Genomic DNA, 21,571 nt, shown 5'->3' with positions numbered 1-21,571 from the left:
CATTTAAGGGATAGATTCAGAATGTATATATGCTTCAGCTGTCTGTAACTCCTGACAGAAGATGCTTCAGGTTTGTATGAACTCTCGTCCTCTACTTCTATACAGTTAAAGTATACAGGATTATAATGTGCCTTGGTTTTCCCCTTATGTGTGGAAGTTCAACTTTCACATTTTTCTCATTGCCCTTAAGATCTAATGAGAACACTGTACTTTTTACTGATTTCCTTTCTTCTAAGGAATGTCCTTTTCCACAAATCTTCCTTAATTTTTCCCCACACAATAACTGTTAAAGAACATTTAATACATTTAAGGTATATTTTAATGGATTTATAGGACTGTACTGTTGTAGCAATGGCTAGTAAATAAGGAAATATGAGCTCCATGAGATTGGTAACAGCTAACATTCATTTTTTGAGTCATATGTTCCACTTGCAACCTGTCATCTACAGACCCTGAAGGTACATATTACCCACCTGTTCTCACTTTAAACCTTACACTCAACTTGTTCAACTTACCATTTTCCTGTAATAAACAGAAAGATCCTTTACAACTTCATCACTTAAGACATCCAGAGTCCTTAAAAACAAACAAAAAACAAGTATTGCTTTTTCAAGCTTTTAAAGATAAGCTAAGCTTGAAAAAGATAAAAATTACATTAATGAAAAGCTCAAATGAATGTCCTACATAAATCTCATTTAGTTGCATTATTACACATCCATAGTAGTCACACAAATGGAAGTATAAACTAGTTAATGCTCTTGTTATAAGGCAGGATTAAAACCCTAACCTTTCCAGACAGTCTACGTTTCCTTAAAGCCACAGCCAACACAGACCTATGTATGTAGTTAGATTACTATGACCTGATTATTGCATTACCTGTTTCTGCATAGGTATGTGTCATCCAAGTCTAAGCAAATTCTTCTGTAAAACTCAGCCAAAATATCCTCTGACATTTATGCCAGAAAGTAATACTATAACAACAAGTTCTGCAACAAAATTCTATCTTGCCTGCATGAACGGCTCTCCTTGCTCAAGGCTATAATGGCTACGTTTTGTGTCAGGCCTAAAAGATCAGAATTCTTGCTACCTATTAATGACTGTGTATGACTTCATACGTATGAAGATGTAAAGACAAGTTTCTCCCCCTAATTCAGGCTTTTCATGCCAGATTGTAACAGTTTTTTGTACTCGTAGAGTATGTACAGATATGTAATTAGTTTCTCTCTCCATTTGGCAAAAATGAGCCTTCCTTTACAGGAGCAGTGCTCAGTTGCACTTTAACATTTAACTGTTCCTTATAGTTCTTGCAAAAACTGCCTTTCTGGAATATCTGAATTAAACAGCTAGTACACAAACACGTATACGTCTCTCCTTACCTTGCTTCAAGCAAAGCTGCCATATTGAGTCCTATGAACTGCAGGCAGGACAGTTTTAACTGTTCAGCATTATACATTGCTGAGAACTCCAGCAGCTCAGCAGCATTCTTTAAAGTAACTGCAAAGACAAAACACAACAAACTAAACTCATAGAATCATGAAGGTTGGAAAAGATTGGAAAAGACCTCCAAGATACCTGGTCCAACCATCCCCCTGCCAACAATATCCCCCATGAAACCACAACCCTAAATAGAATCATAGAGAACAGGATAACATGTTGCTATCTCATGGAGCATTTTTTTCAGACTTGTTGCACAGCAAAAACTAGTTAAACATCTGGAAAATAAATACTTTTCCTTCCTAGAAAAAACCCTAATGCTCAAATAGAAATAAACTACAGCAAGCTCCACATAACTTCATAGCATCTTGAATGCAAAGGCTACTTCACAGAAATATAAAGGTCCTACCTACAGATACATTAATTTCAGTACATTGAAATTCAGTGGATCACTATAAAGGGGAAAATGAAAGCTAAAAACAGCAAGTTTCACACACACACAGCATAAAACTCTTCATTGATCTCCAAATCTTCCTTTTGGTTAGAGAAAGAAAAAAAGCTGTGAGGAAGGGGAAGTCATCGAGAAATGACAATGACAAGCAAAAATTGTATACTGCCTTTGTATGTGAAGCTGAGCAACATCTAATGTTTTCTAGAAGAGACAGATCTTCATAGCCATATAGGAACACTATTGTGTCAACTAAACAGAAGACCTAGGAGAACTCAACGCAAGGACAGAAATAGAAACACAAAATAAATTTTGTCATTTTTTAAAGACCAGAAATGTTAATTTCTGAAAGAAAGAACAGAAATTGGCAGAAATAAAGCTCTGATAAAAGTTTGTCTTTTTGTTGTGGTGATTCCCCCCCCCCTTTTTTTTAAACAACTAAAGATGGCAAAATGAAGAAAAGGAATGAAGGAGGCTTTAAGAAATAATGATTATGCTAATCTAGAACCTCACCCAAACTAAAGAAGCAACAGTTAGTACCGTGCAATTAAGGGCAGAAGGTAACCACAGCAAAGAAATATAAGCAAAATAAAGATAATATAAATATTATATAAAATATATATAAAAATTATATATAAAATTATATATATATAATATTTATAAAAATATATAAAAAATTATATAAATATAAAGACGAAAAGGCAAGAACTTTAACATCTAAAAAAGTCTATTTTAATCTCCGAGCCATTATAACAGAAGTGGAAGAACTCACGTTTTTCTGCAATGGCTACTTCACACATTTCTTTCAGTCTGGATATAAGTAGCTGGTCTGCTACCACAAGAACATTACATATGAATTCCACATTTTGAGAATCTGGAAAACAAAGCATCACATAAACAATGTGGGGAAGTCATGAACAACTGTTACACACAGAGCTTCAGCAAGATTTTAGCTGGAGACAAATGTACTGACTCTGCCAATTCTGATGGGAATTTTCACAACAAAGGAATAAAACAGAAAAGCACAAAAGGTGATTTTTTATTTTATTTTTTTTAAGAAGCTAAAGAAGGGAAAAGGGAAACTAGAGAGTCTGGCAAACTGAAAAAAAAGGTACAACAAAGCTTAGGGTAAACAGACTCAAAATCTAAAGACAGACCAATTTGGATTTTCTACATAAAACTTCAATGCACACATGGAATTTCTATTTTAAAAATATAAAACACAGCAGCTGCAGTTGAGTTGAAAATATGTTACTGGCACCTTTTATTGCAAGAGCTTCATCTGTATAAAGGTAATCTATAATTATCTGCAGTATGTCAGAATGGATTGGCATTTCCAGAGCAGAACAACAGGAAGCCTAAAATGCAAAAGGAGAGGAAAAAAGGTAAATGAAGTTGGCTACTTAGAAAATACTTTTTTAAAAAAAAAGTTAAGACAGTAATTTAGCAAATAATTCAGGCTGAGGTTCACATTTTCGATGTTAAACAATTATTTAAGCATTTGGACAAAATTTAATCAAGATCTTTAAGAATTAATTGAAGCAGAACAATTAAAGTCAGTCCAGACTTCTGTATAACCAGGAAATTGCTCAGTGTTTTCTGTCAGTTCAAGGATCTTCTCTAACAAACCTCTTTAATTATATTATTTTACCCACAACTGTTTAGAAGTAGAAAACTGAACTCCTTTCCTTTCAAGGTAAAAGATCTAGTGAAATCACAAGTTACCACTTAAGAATAGAATTGTAAGGTTAATTTAGCTTCTACTGTTAATCCCACAGAAAATAAGGTCCTCAAACTGTTCATTTGAAGAACCATTCTAACCATATAGGCAAAGCTTTTATATGACATATTTTATATGAACATTAGCCATTAAATCATGTAACCATCACCGTTCAAGTTTATTCAATGTCATTGCTTAACAACTATTTGCTTCAGTCAGTGCTGAAACAAAGTTTGATACTAAAAGATTTATTTTGCTTGAGAATACATTACTGGTACTGACATATTTCCCACCTTATTTTTAAAAAATTCTTACAGGCATTAAGATTTTTATACAACATCTAGAGCACTTGATTCACAAAAGATTTATTTATGATTTAGATTTGCTTATGAAATAAGACAACTGACAATCTACATACAGCTGATACAGCCATCATCAACACAAACAGACACTCAACACTTATTTTTTTTTTAAATCACTCATCTCCCAGTGTTCCAGATACGTTTTCTCATGGATGACTGAGGCAGCACAGTAACTTAAGTGATTTATAAAGTTCTGTAACTCAGCAAAAAAGAGCTGCCAGTACTTCACCAGGTTCTTAGATTAAAGTATTGCCAAAAAGCTATGGAAAGTTGAGAAAACTCTTGAATGCTGCTTTAGCTTTCAATCTCTGAAAAATGCTCATCCATCTACATCTATCCACTCATCCAATAAAAATTACCTAGAGTATTCAGACACTTAAACAGAAGCATCTAGTGAAATCCCAACGTCCAGGAACAGCTAAGACATTGATACACACAACTAGCAAATACTAACTAAGCCATATAGAATACCAACACCTTTTGAAGCAGCACCTGGTGACTTCAATGGAATAGCCTTTGATATACTCCGTTCTATTAACAGTAGAAATCAAATAGAGATTCTACACATTGACTTTCAGTTTTGCTGTACCTTTCACTCAGTACTTATGAAAAGCTATTCGATAATGCATACAACTTAAATTGTAAGATCTTTCACAGGAAAGATATGATAATACAACCAAAGCATCAGTGTCTTATGTGAACTGGCCAGCTGTGAACTAGCTCAAAATAAACTGCAAACAGGAAATAGTAATTTGATCTCCTTTCATACATATTCTTACATTTATTATTCTCATATAATACAAAATCTCAACAGTGCAAATGTAAATTAACCAAACGTTTTTTTTTCCTTGCAAACAGGAGCCAAGAATTCAGCCCTTCCCCTTCCCCATTATTTAAGATACATTAGTCTAGAAAAAAAACTGAAAAGCTGTTACTTACTTGCTGTTACAAAACATACTATCACACATATGTATTGGCAAGCTTACCTCAATCCATGAGCTGCTTAACATGCTGTGAAAATAATCTGTAAAGAAAGGCATTTCAGTTCAAGATGCAGTAAAAGTTCAGTTTTAAAAAAAAGAAAAATATAGATTATATATATATACACACATACCAAGTCTTGCACAAAGTACACACTTATGACACGGGAATTCCTTTCCATCTAAAGATTTCAGGGTCACATCACAGAGGTACGAGCTAGAAGATATTTAATGAGATCAGAACTGTGACTGTTCAGGAGACTGTCAATTGTACACTATACAAATACATTCTTACTTGTGCAAGTTAGGACTTCACATAAAATACATCTGAATTTTAATAATGTTAAATAGAACGATCCTAACAGTAAAGACATGATAATTTCAAGTGAGAAGGGCTTTTTGTGCCAAGAAAAGATTCACAAAAGGCAGTCATTCCATCTCAGGTTTTTCCTTCAAAACTTTGTCAATTACTGTTTCAAACAGCTATGACCAAATAATTAATTATGGCTAATTTTAGTTAATCTCAAGTGGTCTATATTAAGTTAGTTATTTCTGTTAAATTAATACCTACTAAAAGCTTTGGCAAAGCATTTTAAGAGTAAAGTAATCCAACTTATTTTAAAAAAAAGTTACTTTTGCACAACATAGCTTTTTTTTAATTATATAAGCAGGCTATTCAAGCCAATCATACCAAGGGAATTAAAGAATAATGAGCCCTTTTATAAGTGTAATGATTTTCTTCTACTGAAAGATATTCCAGAGATTTTTCTCCTTGGAAAAAAAAGAAAATCACACATTTGCTTATTTCCAAATCCATGTAATCTCAGTGTCATAGCAAGCATATTTGCAAGAAGTCAAACTGCTTTTGACTGGGCTACCCACAAAATCTCTCCTGGCATTAGTATTCTATGACAGTTAATCAACAGAACATATTAACGTACAGGAGAAAGAAGCCAAAATATACTATATATAACCTATCCCAGATTACCGAATCACAGATCAGAGTATCTATAGAGAACTTCCAAATAGTTGTTACCATGAAGGGGACAAGGGTACACCAGAAGCTAAAAACATGGCTAATCAATCTTCGCATACACTTAACAGGTAATGAGATGACAGAAGAGGAAGATAGCAGAGCTGAGGAAAACTTAATTTCAAAAGTTTACCATTTCTTCTGATTAAACTTCAGTTTGTTCCCATTCTTCCTGTTGATAACATTAATTTTTCCATTTTCTAATCTGACTCCATCCAATCTGCAAATCATTAATATCAGTTGTAAATAATATAGTTAGTATACAGTCCAAACTATTAAGAAAAAGTCTGGAATGATTAATAGCACTTCAGTGGGCTAATACTGTAAATATGGAAAAGAATCAAAACCAGTTTTCATAGAAAACTGCAAAGGGCCAGTTGTAAAATATAACTGGACATTCTTTCTACACCTTCGCAATTTTATTTATCTTTAATGAACATTGTACTTAAGGCCAAAGTCCAATATCACATGGTCAAAAATCTAAAAGTTATGTATTCCACTACCACTCAGTTATCTGACCACAGCGGCGTGGAAGAGATGCACATTTCAGCACAGGCTTTTTAACATCCTAGTTTACAAAGAAGGCTTTTGAGTTGGAATGGTGAAGATGCAAGAATGTTGCTGGTGGATTACACAATATATATTTTCAATGAGAAAGTGTTTTATCATGGCAATTTTACTTGGAAGCTCAGATTTAGCAGCAGCTTTCCATCTTTGCGGATTAATTTTAGTGTTTGTAAAAAATACAGTAAGGACAACTGCCATAAAACAGCTCATTACCTCCTCCAAAATGGAAAGATAAATGCAGGAAAAAAAAAAAAGAGTAATAAAATATCTCTCTACAGAGACATTTGATCTCATTTCCATTAGTTTCAAAACGAGGAGTGCATCAGTTAAACAGGAATTTGAACAAATAAATAAATAAAACAAAGCAAAGTTATTGGTGGAAAAAACTGGTAGACTACGGAGCACAGCATAGAACTCCATCAATCTAAAACTCAATCAGATCAGCTGACTCTTACAAAAGAGATAATGTTTTATGACAGCCATTTTGGAAAGTCAGGTCATTTCCAACAGACGTCACGTCTTGGCCCTTAGAATTAGGGACAACACTACATTTACATCATGTAGAAGCTTACTGGAAAACGTTGCTTTAAGTACAGAATCACACTAAGTCTACTTCTGACATTATTCAAAAAAGTCATGTATGCTTTGACTTAGGAAAGAACATCAGAACAAACTGATGTTGCTTCAAAGAGGTGACAGCATATGCTGTAAGCTTTTATACTTAAAACATAAAAAAAAGCAAAAAAGGCAGACTCAGCAACCCTAACTAGTCTTCAACTTTAATACCAAGTTAAATCAGCTTAAATAACACACCACGAAGAGCTTGCCAGAATATAAACATATTTCCTTTCACCTACCTTCCACTTAAATTGCTGAGTCCAAATTTTTTTGCAGTACTTTGCAGCATTTTTATGAGGTTAGATTCTTCACCAACAATTTTGCCTTTTTTAGACTTGTTCTTCTGTTTTTCATTTAGGACTTGCACTTGATTATTTCTGTAAACTTCGAATGCAGACTTTCTGTTAATATCTTCATCAAAACTCATTTTGTTCAGGTTAGAAATTAAAGTATTTTCATATTCTTCTGATTTTTCTTTATGCAGGATTTTTGGTTTATAACCATGAGTCAAAAGATCACAAGTATCAGTGTAAATGAATTGCAGAAGGTATCCGAACAGATCTGGATGAACTTTTTCTATTACATAAAGATCACATCCAACAGCATCTTCATCTTTACGGTAGACATCTGGAATGTCTAGTTGATCATCATTGGAAACAAAGAGCTTCTTGAAGAAGTCAGAACGTACAGCCAAGATGTATTTGTGCAGAGGGTAAGTTCTTGTGCCAATCTGAAGAGTCACATCATGGATACTGTCCATTTCATCTGTTTCATTTAACAGCTTGCCAAAATCCTCTCCAAAACTTGATAATGACACGCTTGGAATTTCATAAAGACTAGAAAAAAATTAATCCCATCAAAAAAAAATCCACTATTTACAATCCCATTTTATGCAGTACAGTTAGTGAAGAGGATGAGGGTGTTCTCACTCGTTTTTTGTTATTTATTGTTATTTTTCATTTTCTTACGTTGCTGGACTACTCAATTTCATGTCCTATTCTTTATTAAAAGAACCAATAGTATGCTACTTAAATGATTAAACCACATACGTAAAATCCATCATGTTTCAGAATATCAAAAACAGCATTTCATCTTTATAATTAAGCGCATATACATGTATTATTAGGTCTTTCTAAATTTTCCAACAACAGAACATAAATATTTGCTGTATTTCAAATTACAATTCAAAGGAATATGAAAAAAGCTAATATCTACTCCTGTATCAGATGTATTAGAAACTACTACACGAGTGCAAGGAACATCATTCAGTAGTCTATTCATTTCTCAAAACAAAGATTCACTTTTCACTTTCATTTTGAAGTTGATGACTGAAGGGATGGATTTCTACAGTGCTTAGATCTCTGAGTGTATTAAGAACTTATTAATAACTACATTGCAAATGCTTGCCTTAAACTCTTTCAATAAAATATCAGTTCTACCTATTCTAATTACTCAAAGAACTCAGCTTATTCATTTGTATAACATGGCTGATTACTGACAAGCGCTATTCTCTGGCAGTATAGATAACCACATATACTGCGACATCTATATGAGCTGAAAATTAAGCTTTTTTGAAAAGCAGAACAATGTTATCACATGCACAAACACACAGAGGAAGAAACAGTCATTGGTATTTTAATTATACCTCGTTTTAGGATCTGACTGTAAAACAGCAAAGTTGCATCCATTAGGATCTGTAGCAACACTAACTGCTCGGTGGACAAAAGTAAGTTTCTGAAGTCGAATTCTTTCATACACACTGTTTGTTTCAGATGAAGAAGGTGTTTCACATGAAGCATTCTGAGGGCTCGATACAAGTTCTGCTAAAAAAAGATGTGAAGAAGAACACGAGATGGTCAAGATAATTAAAATGCAACTGATAAAATAAGAGGAAAAAATAAAAAAAAGATTAATGACTTTGTTAAATCCACTGATGCAGTCACTGATAAGGTCTGGACTATGCTGAAGATTCCAGCTCACATAACACCCTGTTCATTAAAATTTTCAGAACAACACAAACAAAAACACAAAAGCAAAAAAAGCACAAAAAAAAAAGCACAAAAAAAAGCACAAAAAGCATTCATTGCAAAGCAGTCAGAATGTCAACTAGAAATTCACCTAGTCAACAGGTGTGGATTCTAAAGTTTCCTTAAAGATATTAAAGATATGAAATGAACATCAATAAGCAGAAAGAACAGAGTGCCTACAGATATATACGAGCACCAGGACAAAGAATGCAGAAAGATGTGTTTGGGAACCACTATATGATGTAGAATAAAGGAAAGTAATGACAGAACAAAACTAGTACACAATTCTGCAACGAGCAACAGAGGAAAGATTTTTGCTGCCAAAAAATAAGCCCATTTCTGCAAAAAATTAAAGATGGAATCTAGATATCAAACGAGGCAGAACTACAAAATCAATCTGTAATGCTCAAATAGAGCCCGGGTTGGAAGTAGATCCATTGCTATCTACAGATTTTTAAGACATCTACATAAATAGGGACCACAGTTTCAATTAAAATCCTGTCTTGTAGTAGTGGGGTATGTTTTTCTCCAAAGAAGAATCTATTAGGACCTATTCTCAGCAATACGAGCCAAGTGAATAAGGAAGAAATTGCTCTGGAGACCATACTACTTTCAGATAATGGTCTGTGAAGCAAAATAAGGTTTCACTGACTGAGCAATGACAAGCAAGTACATGCTCCTCTTTTAATTCAATGCCAGTTTTCTAGGACTGATCATTTAATATGTGACTAAATTGTTACGCTGGACCCTTATGCTACCACTGGATTTTTTTTTTTTTTTTAAAGTACTCTTCTTCCTGGAAATCTTCACCTGAAGGTTAATCCAAGTGTAAGTCTTAGGACTACTGAGGGAGAAAAAGAGTAGCCGTCAGTGTACCGACCATGGGGAAAAGAAAGAACCTGACACATAGTACCATTAGATCAAGCAGCAGAAAGACACTGTAAAAGTTTGATTAAACTATTTTATTGATTAAAAGTACTTCAAATTAGAAAGTCATAACTAACCTTTCTTTTCTGATGTTTTTTTCCCTTCTTCCAGCCACTTGCCAGTGAAGGCTTCACCATCCTGTGTGACAAACATCATTTCATTCCTATTTAAAGCAACATCGGACATGAAGACTTGCCGGCCATACACCCAACGACATTGCTTCATGGAATTGTTAGATGACTTCCAGCAAAAAACCTGTAACACCGGTACCATTTTTTCAGAGAATGGGAAAACATCCATATGATAGAGACAGTTATACAACACTGTACTTTTTAAACCCAAGAACGTGCCACCTCAAAGTCACATATAAAAAGAGAATGACATCCTCTAAAGTCTTATCCTAAACATTATGAGCATCTAGTACAAAGAACCTACAAGTAAAATGGGAAAACCCTATTAGGATATCTAATTCATTTGTCCACGAAGGACATTTGAAAAGCTTCTCTGAATAGTTTTTGTAACATTTTTGTAACAGTCATTTACAGGACAGTTGTTACTGCCATTTCAGTAAGGACAGCAAAAGGTAACAAGTCAAGTCAAGCAACAAGCTTAATCCAGTTCTTGATTTACAAGTTTGTTCCACTGGTTTGGTTATAAATTAGGTCAAATTCAAAGCTAACAGGGCAAAAATATAAACCATTTATTGCTAATTGTTTGATAAAAATCTTTAGTTTCTCAGTAGCATCTAAGGTTCTGCAGTAGAGACTATAACCAAACATAAACATGAAAACATTCAATACAAACATGAAGGACTACAAGCATGAAAAAGAAGCATGGCCAGTAGGCTGAGGGAGGTGATTCTCCTCTACTCTGCTCTCATGAGACCCCACCTAGAGTCCTGTGTTCAGCTCTGGGGCCCCCAGCACAAGAAGGACATAGACCTATTAGAATGAATACAGAGGAGGGTCTAAAAGATGATCAAGAGGCTGGAGCACCTCTCCTACAAAGAAAGGCTGAGGGAGTCAGGGTTGTTCAGCCTGGAGAAGAGAAGGCTCTGGGGAGACCTTAGAACAACCTTACAATACCTAAAGTTGACCAATAGGAAAGCTGGGGAGGGACTCTTTGTCAGGGAATGTAGGGATAGGACAAGGAGTAATGGCTTTAAACTAAAAGAGGGTAGATTCAGATTAGATTTAAGGAATAAATTATTTACTCAGAGGGTGGCAAGGCACTGGCACAGGTTTCCCAGGGAAGTTGTGGATGCCTTGTCCCTGGAGGTGTTCAAGGCCAGGCTGGAATGGGGTCTCATGGCAACCTGGTCTGGTAGGAGGTGTCCCCGCCTCCAGCAAGGGGTTGGGTCTGGATGATCTTTAAGGTCCCTTCCAACCCAAACCATTCTAAGATTCTATGCACAGCAGGACCCCATACACAGGTGTACTGTAAATGTCTGTTAGAAGTGGGCACACAGCAACAATCCTGAGGAAAGTAAGCCCAGATGTGACATCGGTGGTGCTAAAGTTAGGCTTTCTACTCATCCCACTGAAGGAGGTGCAAAGGTCTGTCAACACCTACATAAGGAAGGGACAAAGGATGTGACCCTTTTCCTTTCCCCTCTCTTGTGCCTTGCAGAATCAGAGTGGTCCAACTGCTCTGCTCAAGCAGTGCCAACCACAGAAGGCTGCCCAGAACCATGTCCAGATGGCTTCTGAGCATATTCAAGGTGTGAGACTCCACAACCTATCTGGGCAACCTACATCCATGCTCAGTCACCCTAACAGTGAAAAATTGTTTCCTAATGTTCAGAGGGAACCTCCTGTGTTTCATTCTATGCCTACTGCCTCTTGTCCTGTCACTGGGCACCAATGAAAAGAGCCTGACTCTGTCACACCTGCAGGTATGTACATATAGGCATTGGTAAGATTTCCTCCCAGGCCTCTCTTCTCTTGGCTAAAAAACACTCTCGTGAAGAAAGTAGACTAGGAAGTGTTGATTCAGGAAACTGAAGTATTAAGATCCCATCCCTCCCTTTACTCAATAATGCCTACATCACTAAGTCACAAATCCTAGCATTTGCCAGCATTCAGCATGGAAAGTATGCCATGTAGGTTGACACAGTTCCACTGATGCAGGAAGATAAGTACTTTCTCACTGCTGAAGTAGCATCCCAAAGATGTCAAAAGGGTGCTACCAATAGTACAGATGCTAGAGGCTAAGCCTCATATGACCAAATACTGAACTGGAAGTGTATCATCTCTGATACATCTAATGACCTAATAAACTGATAAGATCTGTTCAAATAAATGCAAAGAGAGAGAGGAAAATACACACACTGATCTCTATTTTGATACACAGTCACTTCTTAACATTCTTAAAAAATGTTTTCTCAAATGCCACTAGATGGCACTGAAGCCTTAGGTCTCCCATTGAACAGACCTATGCTAGAAAAGGCTGTTGAAGTACCGCATAAACTACTCTGTGAGAGAACAAGGAAATAAAATAATAAATCTTCCCTACTATTGCAGTTTTAAGAAAACAGAGTGTCTACATTTAGCTGTAAACCCTAAGCTATTCACCAGGTTTAGCAATAACTTTTCAGCAATACAAGGGACATCACGTCTACAGAACTGCTGCTTCTCAGCAAACATTTCAGAAGCTATTTCTGAAACTGCTTCTGGAAGGTGTAAAAGTGACTGGGGAGGCGGGATAAAAGGAGACAGGAGAGAAAAAAGACCATGCATGCTATAACCAGTTCTGTAGGCAAAAGTAAAGGACCTTCCACCTCCAATGAAAAAACATCAGATGTTCACAAATTTAAAAATAAACTACTGTACATTATTTTGGTAGTTCCTCCCATAGTTGTGGTTTGTTGTTTTGGTTTTTTAATGAATTGCATATTCTCTATGAATGATTTTGTACCATCAACTTATGTTTAAAGTAGAACAGTAAAGATAGAGTCATTTGGTTATTATTTCAGCATGCATTTTAAATTGCTACCCGAGGTAAGTTTTACTTCAATTCTTAAATCAAAACACAGGCAAAACCAAGGGAGCCCAAATGGTTTAATTCTTATCAATCAGTTTATTTATGCAGCTTACTATGTAATTATGATTTTAGGAACACAACTTACTCTTCCAGCTTCATCCAGTGCTAAAACGCAGATCTTCTGACCCCCACTTTCTTTAAGATGCTGGGTGTCTACCTTATATTCCAAGCAGCCCCCATTAACCAGAACTTTTTTAAGGTTCAGCTGTCTGAAAGAACAAAAGATTAAAGAAGTATTTATTCATCATGTACAGACACTGCTCCTATGATAAAATGAGTTCTCTCATTTAGAGAAACAATTAAAAAAAACTGAAGTAGTGACACTGAAAAGCTACTTAAGTTCAGTTATCCCCTGGTGGTATAACTAACAATTACTAATAAAATACTAAAAGCAAAAAATTGCAGTCTACTAATAGTAAATCGCATCATATCCACAGGTTCTTCACGAAATTCCATGAGTGAAAACCGCTGTATGGTTTAGCTCTGATCTTAAGCATTAAAAAAAAAAACTACAGTCTTAAGAGTTTAATTTAGCAGTTTGTATTAAAAGACCTTTCTTTGGGGGCATTTTTAACTGACCAAAACCATGCAAGATAACATTTTTCAGTTTCCTAATACAAGAGTGTAGTAAATTGAATTATTTTTTTCCAAGTATCAGCACTGTTATTTAACATGTAAAACAAAGTATAAAATAACCCTTAAGCTAACACTTATACATTAATATTGCTACAATTTTAATTGTAGCTGAAAAGATATAACTGGGAGCTGTCAAAATTTGTTAATTACCTCTGCTGAACAGTTAATGCAAACTAAGTTAGAGAGAATGGGACCATATGATTTAATAATAATAGTCACTTATGAGTCATAGACCTAATTTCTTCAACAGGTTTTACATTCCGGTTTTAGCACATGGACCAGATGCCTTCACAAGGTCACCCTTTCAAACCAAAAGAACTCCGCCTAGCATGATATATCATTATGAAATACATACAATACATTATGAAATACAGAGCCAAACTTACTGACTCAAAATCCTAACAACATAACTAAATAAAATAGCACACCTTCAGTGCCTCTGCCAAGACAAATTTAAACAAACTGAGGTCAACAGATGAACAAAAAATACCAGTTTCAAAATTTTAAAACCTACAGCATGGAATATTTCTTGTTAATATGCTTTTTTAAACTTCCTCGGTGTACTATGAGTGGATCTTAGCCTCATCTAATAAAAAAAAGGGATGGCTCCATTTCATATGTAAGAACTACAAATGAAGAAAACTCAGGGAAACACTGTATTAGCACTATTTTATACACAAAAGTCCTTAAAATAGATGCAAGCGTAAGACTACAATGAAATCTTCACCTCATAATTCATGACAAATTAGCAGAGTACCACATACTTTGAAGCCATCTTTTTGCACTGGTAGTCTGCAAGCAGATATATATCTCCTCTTTCAGTCACACATACTGTAGCACCATCACTTGCAGACACCAGGGACACAGAGATATCTTTATGGTGTAGAGCAGAAACTTGGCGAGGTGCAGTTACACATTTTTCACCATTAGGATCCAGCAGATAACCTAAAAAATACAACCCACCCCAAAAGCATTATTTCACATTCCACACATTGTTCATTTAAAGGACACTGTTATGCTACTTTGAAGAACCTTTAAGTTCTCTAAGACTTTCTCAGTAATTAGATAATTTATCTTCAAACTAATAAGACAGGTAACAGATACACCACACATACACATTTTAGTTTACAGAAAATATTCAAGATCTGATACACATAAAGTACGGCATATTCTACAGGGCCAGCTATTTAATACGGTTGGACTCTGCAGTTGTACTGCCTTTCATTCCAAAGAAAGAGCATTTGTTTGATCATGTTACAGTTGTAGACACTAGACTAGAAGACACTAGAAGTACTATCACACTGGCATAAACTATGGGTTATTCTAGCCACTGGAATAAACTAAGCAAGCTTGTAATACAAATCGCAAGGCAGGGAGGTAACATGAAAGAAAAGACAAGGTTGGAATTCTAATGTAAGAACTCTGAAAACATAAGAATCAGGTCATTACTGCTCTGCTGCATTACGAATCCTAAAACAAATAATCTATAAAAAGGTATACAGCATAATCCTCCTCTGCGTGCGCTTATGTCTGCGCCACAGAGTGGATCAGCGTACAAAAATCCAGGGATAAGCAGCAGAGCTACCTCTGAAGATGAAAGCAGCCCTGTTCTGTCAGTGTAGTGCTATGACCAAACCTCCTATACAGGGATAAGGTTTAACAAAGGTCCTTCACAGTTCCCAGCTGATAAAACTATACCACACATGATACAAGTTACTGCCTCCATATGGTCCTGCACCGGGCCATGTGCATATCAGAAGGATCTCAACAGCACACACAGTCACAAAGAAATGGAATAGATGCATATACAAATATGCAACAAAAAAGAACAGATATGCAGTAGTAAGGTACTTCTCAGACAAAGACATGTTTTTTCACATACCTTTTCAATCTTAAATAGGAACACAAAAGTGTCTGAACTTGATGGCAGAAGTGACAAAGATAAAGTAAGTACCAAGCTAGCTAAGTTTTGTATGCAGCAAGATACAAAAAAATCCAAACCAATATTGCAATATCTGTTTATTAGAAAAGACAAATGTGATTAAAATATCCCATTTGTTCAACAAATTAGGAAGTTTGCTAGTTGGCAAATATTTTTATTAGGTTTTCTTAATTTCAGAATAATATTGAATTAAGCGAAAATTCTGGTAATGGTGTTGAAAGAAATTCTACATATGGGAAAGCATTTCACTTCAAAAGGATAGTATAAAAAAAGCTATCAGTAGCTTGTTTACAGTGCACAGGGGGAAAAAAAGGACATAGGTAGGATCGATAAATGCTAGTTTATGATTTATTAAGGACGGTATCAGTGAGACTTGGGGTAATTTGCAACACAAACAGTAATATTTTGTTTCCTGAATGGCTTCAGTAGCAGAACCACTCAACATACACAGAAAGAAAATTAGTTATAAGAATTCAAATACCAGAGCTAGAGTCAGACTAGCTCCCATCATTTCAAAATGCAAGTGATTGCCAGTAACGAAAAATATTCTTCAAAAGAAGTGTGGAAGGTTGAAATCACCAGATTGGAAGAGGAAAAAAAGAGAGAAAGCTTTAACTAGGCTTCTGTTGTAAGAAGCAAACAACAGCTTTAGTATGAGTAACATCTTTTAATGGCTGGGTTTTACTTTCAGAACGCTTCTACCTTACCTAGTTGGCCGCCATTCAGCCCCATGGTATACACTGCTTCCTTAGTCCATAGCACTGTATGGAATCTGCCTGCAGCCACTCCAATCACCATTCTACCTTTCAGGTTTTTTGCCTGAACCTAAGCACAAATCCAAAGTACATCTTAATATTAAGCAGCAACGGGTGAATTTCACATGTACAAACTTCTGACAACATTTAACTCCCAAAGTCATTAAGAATACAGTATTGGTACAGTATCCATGTACAGTCTAATAAGGATTATTTCAGAAGTTTGTCAAGTGGGACGCTATTGCATTTGTGACCAAAAAATACTTTTTTCAGTATCTCATTAGAACTAGAATCTAATCTTCTTAGGCTGTCTTCATATGTAAGATGCCAATCAGGACTGCACAGCACATGTGTAAGACAGGCAAAGACAACTCAGGTGCTGCTGAACTGTCAATTGAAAAGTTTCAGCTTGTAAGCCTAATGCCCTAAACACATTGCAGTACACTATAGTACTAATTCCACATGTCAGACTTGACTTGATATTCCAGATAATTCTTGATGATCAAGACTGAAGTAAATACTGTGGATAAACAGTTATCATTACACAACAGAAGGGCATCCCATTGTACCCCAAAACACTACCCTGTTGCACTTTTGCCAAATATTATTCCCTACTTTTATAACACTAGCAGTACATATTTTTTTTTACTCCAGATGAAACTTCTTTTCAGTAAAAGGTGAAGTAATTCTTATTTCCTTTATATACATATATATATAATATATTTTTAGCATAGAAATATAGCCTCTCCTATAACCTCTCCTGAAGCCTCATGGGTTCTCTTTGGTTATTTCTCCTCCCTGTTTCTATTCTTTCCAAAGTAGTACAATTCCAGAATCAGTGCTTCCACCAAAGGACATTACTGTCAAACTCTTAGATCCATCATTCAGTGATCCAGAAGGTGTTAAGATTATTAGTCTCAAGTAATACATAGTTTTTATTCTTAGTCTATTTCAGCTTCAGAACTGTTTGAGGGGAAAGATTTTGGAGATTGTACTATACTTGTTACTACAAACTTTAGCATTTTTCAGGTTACGAACTGAGATGTAAATCAGGACATAGGTAAGTATTTAAGATTGAGATGTATGATAACAGAATCAAGATTTTATCTGAATTCTGATTCCTCTCCACTGTCCCGAAAAACTTTAAAAGTTATTTATATAATCTTCATATTTCACTTTGTTATAAGAAAACAAAACAAAAAAAATAACAAAAACCAAACCACATCACAAGTAAGTTTTTGGCTGACGTTATTTTTACCTGTCTGGGAACATTGCAGTTAGCAGGAGGAGGAAGAATACCCAACTGATGGAAAGTATTTAGACCAAACGTGTAGACACATCCATCTTCTGTTAAAACAACAGTATGATCCTTAGCTGCTGCTATCTGGGAGCACTGGTGGCCAGCTAAGCCTTCTACAAGTCTTGGAACCTAAACAAGAAAAAAAAAGTTTTATATTAGTCATTGACCACGTAATTAACCACAATGCCACAAACAGAAAGTCATAAAATATTGAAATACAGATGAAAATCTATGTGAAAATATAATAAACTCATTACCAAAATTACCACCTCCGATGCAATGAGACAAACGACTTTCTTTGAGCGATGTGAAACACATCCTTTGCTATCAAGGGAGAGATGATTTTTAAACTACCTGCTCTGAAATCACGGTGGGAACTATATCTTGAAGACAGGTAGAAATGTATTAACTGTAACATCTTTTGTTTTTCTTTTTAAATTACAATGAGCAATAGGCTTCTCCCTTCCACACAAATACAGGATAATCCCAAGAAAATAACACAGATTAAGGAAGCAGTTCTGTATCTTCAACACTTTATGCCCTCTACCAGGAATTCTCCTTTATTTGACTGGGCAACATCCCATTTTGAAAACATCAGTTTGCATCCCTTTAGAAAAAAAATAAATCTGATTTTCTAGAACTGCGTTCTTTAAAAAATGTGTTCAAAAGAGATCTCCAGTCTTCACCATAGAAGCCAGCAACATAGTATCAAGTTCTATCATATACCCAATATTAGTAACTTTTAAAAATTAGAAGTATTGTGCTGTAAACTAAATACACACTACCAGGTAGACAGGATAAGATACTGAAGTCTGAATTGTATTTCCATCATATCTGTCTGCTCAAATTTTGGTTTTGCATACTGCAACACTACTATTCAAATGAATTCACATAACAGCTGTGCAAGTCTAACAAGAAGCAACTCTACCATCACTACCAACTCCACAGTACTGCTTCTGCCAGTAATGACACTCATCTGACAGCATCATAAATCTATTTAAGAAGTCAGCTCAGCAGAAATCCGTTTGCTTCCACTTATCTGGCATCCTCTACCTTTTGGACCAACTTAACACAAAAGTTTCACCTCAGTATAAAGTTATCTTAAAGTTATCTTAAATTATAATACATTTAAACGTATGTTATTCTACTCTTTGTCATATCACTTCTAGTACTGAAGCAGTTTTCTCCTGTTATTTGGTGGGGAAAGGGATATTATTTAAAATCAACAGTAAATTGACTAAAGAAGTTTTAAGAGTACACTCACAGAAACTCTAATTCAGACTTCCTGTTTGATATCAAAGAAATATCATGCTAGACTACACACAAGACAGGATTAAGATACCAGGCATGTCTGTTCATCACCATGACCCAAACGTCCTCCTTGTCCATGTCCACACGTATAAATTTGACCTTTGTGGGAAAGGAACACTGAGTGGAATTTGCAGAGTACCACCTGAAAGAAAAGGGACAAAAAAAGGGCAGGGAAGGGGGAATACAGGACACATTTTTCTTAGATAATCCAAAAACACCTGCAAAAACTACCTCATGAACAAGTTCAGCTTTATTAAAGATAACTTATCACAATACAGACAGAACTTGTGACCAGGAAACCGTATGCAGTGCTGCAAAACAAGATCTTCAACCCAAGGTCTAAATAACCTAAGCAGTGTTTTCAAAAATGCAAGTAATCGAAGTTGTTACTTTGATATCCTTTTTGGCATGCTTTTATAATTATCTCATGCTAACAAACTAAAAAAGAAAAGCTATAATTATTGAATAAGGAAAAACACAATGAAGAGGCATGATTAAAGCCACACACTGTTTGTCCCCTCAATTGCAAAACCTGCCCTGAAATTAGTTCAATTAGCCAATGTGCATTTTTTTCTATTACCACTATAACCACCACAGCCTCCTAAGGAAAGGGAGAATTCAACTCAAAGTGAAATGCATCTGTTGTATACATCTCCCTGACCTTTGCTTAGACAGCGAAGTTACAGCAGCTTGCCATACAAATCTTATGACTAGGCTGGCCACAGTACAGAGTCCCCAGAACAGATTAAACTACAGTGTAGGCTGGAGTATAGGAAAGTAGGCCAATTTATAAAACAATTCCAGCAATTTTCTGTTACTCAAGTACAGGACACAAGATTCAGGCGCACTTCTTGGTATTTCACTGTTTTACCTGTGTAGTAAGCCTCTTTAAAAGCTTAAGATTTATGAGACAACAAATATTCTCAAATGTTATGATTTACCTTTTCATGAAAATATGGCTAATATTCTAGTATTATAGCACAGGCACTACCAAATCAAGTCACAAGAAACACAAAATACTTGCTTTAAATTTTGTATATATTGCCTGAACTTACTTGAAGAGTTTGTATTTATCAAAATCTGTTTAAGCATAGGCCTGCAGGCTAGCAGAAGCCCAAAAGATTCAGTTTTAAGGGCAACAATACCAACTCAGAATTGCTGAATGAAACACAAAGCTGCAGCAGATTTTGCATTTTGCACTTAATGCTTGTTCAGTCTGTACTGTAACCTATTCTTAAACTTAAGTCACAAGTTATTAGGAACAAACTACATTAACAGGAGAAGTGCTGTAACAGCACAAACTGCTTTCAAAACAAGATGACTTAATTCCACACATACCAAACAAATCCACTATCCGACTTCAGTTCACTAGGGGAGCTGCATTAGAAGTGAGAAACTTAGAACAATTACAGAAGCATCAAGCTCCTGAATTATTTTAGTGATCTACAAGCCATATATCCAAGGCAAATCATCAATAGCTATCAAAAAGCATTCTCCCCACGAAGCACAGAGAACCATAATTTCACTGGGGGATATGGGGATGTAAAGCAGCAAAAACATAATACAGCAGGCCAAGTCTAATATTCCCTGGTTGCTCTAAGCTGCTTGCCAGATCAATGGAGACTGCTTGCTGAGAAGTAAGTAGGAAGAAAAAAATGTAATAAATAAAATAAAAATCAGACAACATTTTTTTCCTCTGTATATTTTCAAAGGTTGATGACATTTTTGATAGTTGTTTCCCCCTCCACACTAACACTAAGAAAGGTGCCTATGTAATACTTCCAGAATACCTGTTTGATATAAATGCTGTTCCGAGGAAAGAGGTCCACCAACTCAGGATGATGTTTACTCTGTTGACCACCATGACCCAAAGTAAAATTTATATTGTTTCCCCAGGTGTAAACTTCTGTGGGATCTGCAATGAAAAATATTATCTCTGCAGCTTGTCAATATAGCAGTTTCATGCATACCAAACTTGAAAAGTAACTCCTGCTGTTTCTATTAACAATTTGAAGAGAGAAGTTGTGTAAAAAGATATATTCTTATGAAAAGGAAGATGCTACAACAAAATACTTTGACTATAATGTATAGAAAACAACCACCATTACTCACTCTTATTTTCCAGCTGCATAAAATGTAAGCATTCCACAGCAGAATATTTACTGTAGATGCTTTCGGAAGATCATTACCACTACCTTAGGTTGCATATGCTTTTCTTTTTCAATTTAGTAAAAAGCCTTTCCCAGAAACTCTTATGCACAGAAGCCATAAGCACCTTCATTATCCTTTATTATTTTTTAAATAACCTCTCAGTTACAGTGACTTCCAAACACCATTTTCTGATGAGTAGGAAACTGAAATCAATGTACGTTCAATCATGTTGCACTACTGCTATAAGGACTAAAGAATTTCACAATACATTGCAATGTAAAAATAAATGAAACTCAGGATTTGCATAACCAAAACCAC

The 21,571-nt window shown here is 35.4% G+C and overlaps 1 protein-coding gene across 3 annotated transcripts in view; it reads right to left on the bottom strand.

Annotated features, from left to right (window-relative positions):
* The window catches only part of IBTK (inhibitor of Bruton tyrosine kinase), a 55,449-nt gene that overhangs the window by 22,862 nt on the left and 11,016 nt on the right, over positions 1-21,571 (bottom strand). For 2 of the 3 annotated variants that reach the window (XM_035321329.1, XM_035321330.1), the window contains exons 4-19: positions 20,893-21,017; positions 19,134-19,244; positions 17,750-17,920; positions 16,444-16,561; positions 14,559-14,739; positions 13,244-13,367; positions 10,194-10,371; positions 8,808-8,985; positions 7,402-7,998; positions 6,111-6,197; positions 5,079-5,161; positions 4,951-4,988; positions 3,144-3,240; positions 2,655-2,756; positions 1,377-1,494; positions 516-576 (exon numbers count right to left, since the gene is read on the bottom strand). In XM_035321329.1, the coding sequence (XP_035177220.1) occupies positions 516-576; positions 1,377-1,494; positions 2,655-2,756; positions 3,144-3,240; positions 4,951-4,988; positions 5,079-5,161; positions 6,111-6,197; positions 7,402-7,998; positions 8,808-8,985; positions 10,194-10,371; positions 13,244-13,367; positions 14,559-14,739; positions 16,444-16,561; positions 17,750-17,920; positions 19,134-19,244; positions 20,893-21,017 (2,369 nt within the window). The remainder of the gene's footprint in view (positions 1-515; positions 577-1,376; positions 1,495-2,654; positions 2,757-3,143; positions 3,241-4,950; positions 4,989-5,078; positions 5,162-6,110; positions 6,198-7,401; positions 7,999-8,807; positions 8,986-10,193; positions 10,372-13,243; positions 13,368-14,558; positions 14,740-16,443; positions 16,562-17,749; positions 17,921-19,133; positions 19,245-20,892; positions 21,018-21,571) is intronic. The other variant, XM_035321331.1, reaches the window with a different exon arrangement.

This window comes from Oxyura jamaicensis, chromosome 3 (assembly GCF_011077185.1).
Source record: "Oxyura jamaicensis isolate SHBP4307 breed ruddy duck chromosome 3, BPBGC_Ojam_1.0, whole genome shotgun sequence".
Taxonomy (NCBI): Eukaryota; Metazoa; Chordata; class Aves; order Anseriformes; family Anatidae; genus Oxyura; species Oxyura jamaicensis.
The sequence above is the reverse complement of the archived record's forward strand: the minus strand, read 5'-3'. Positions and strand labels throughout refer to the sequence as shown.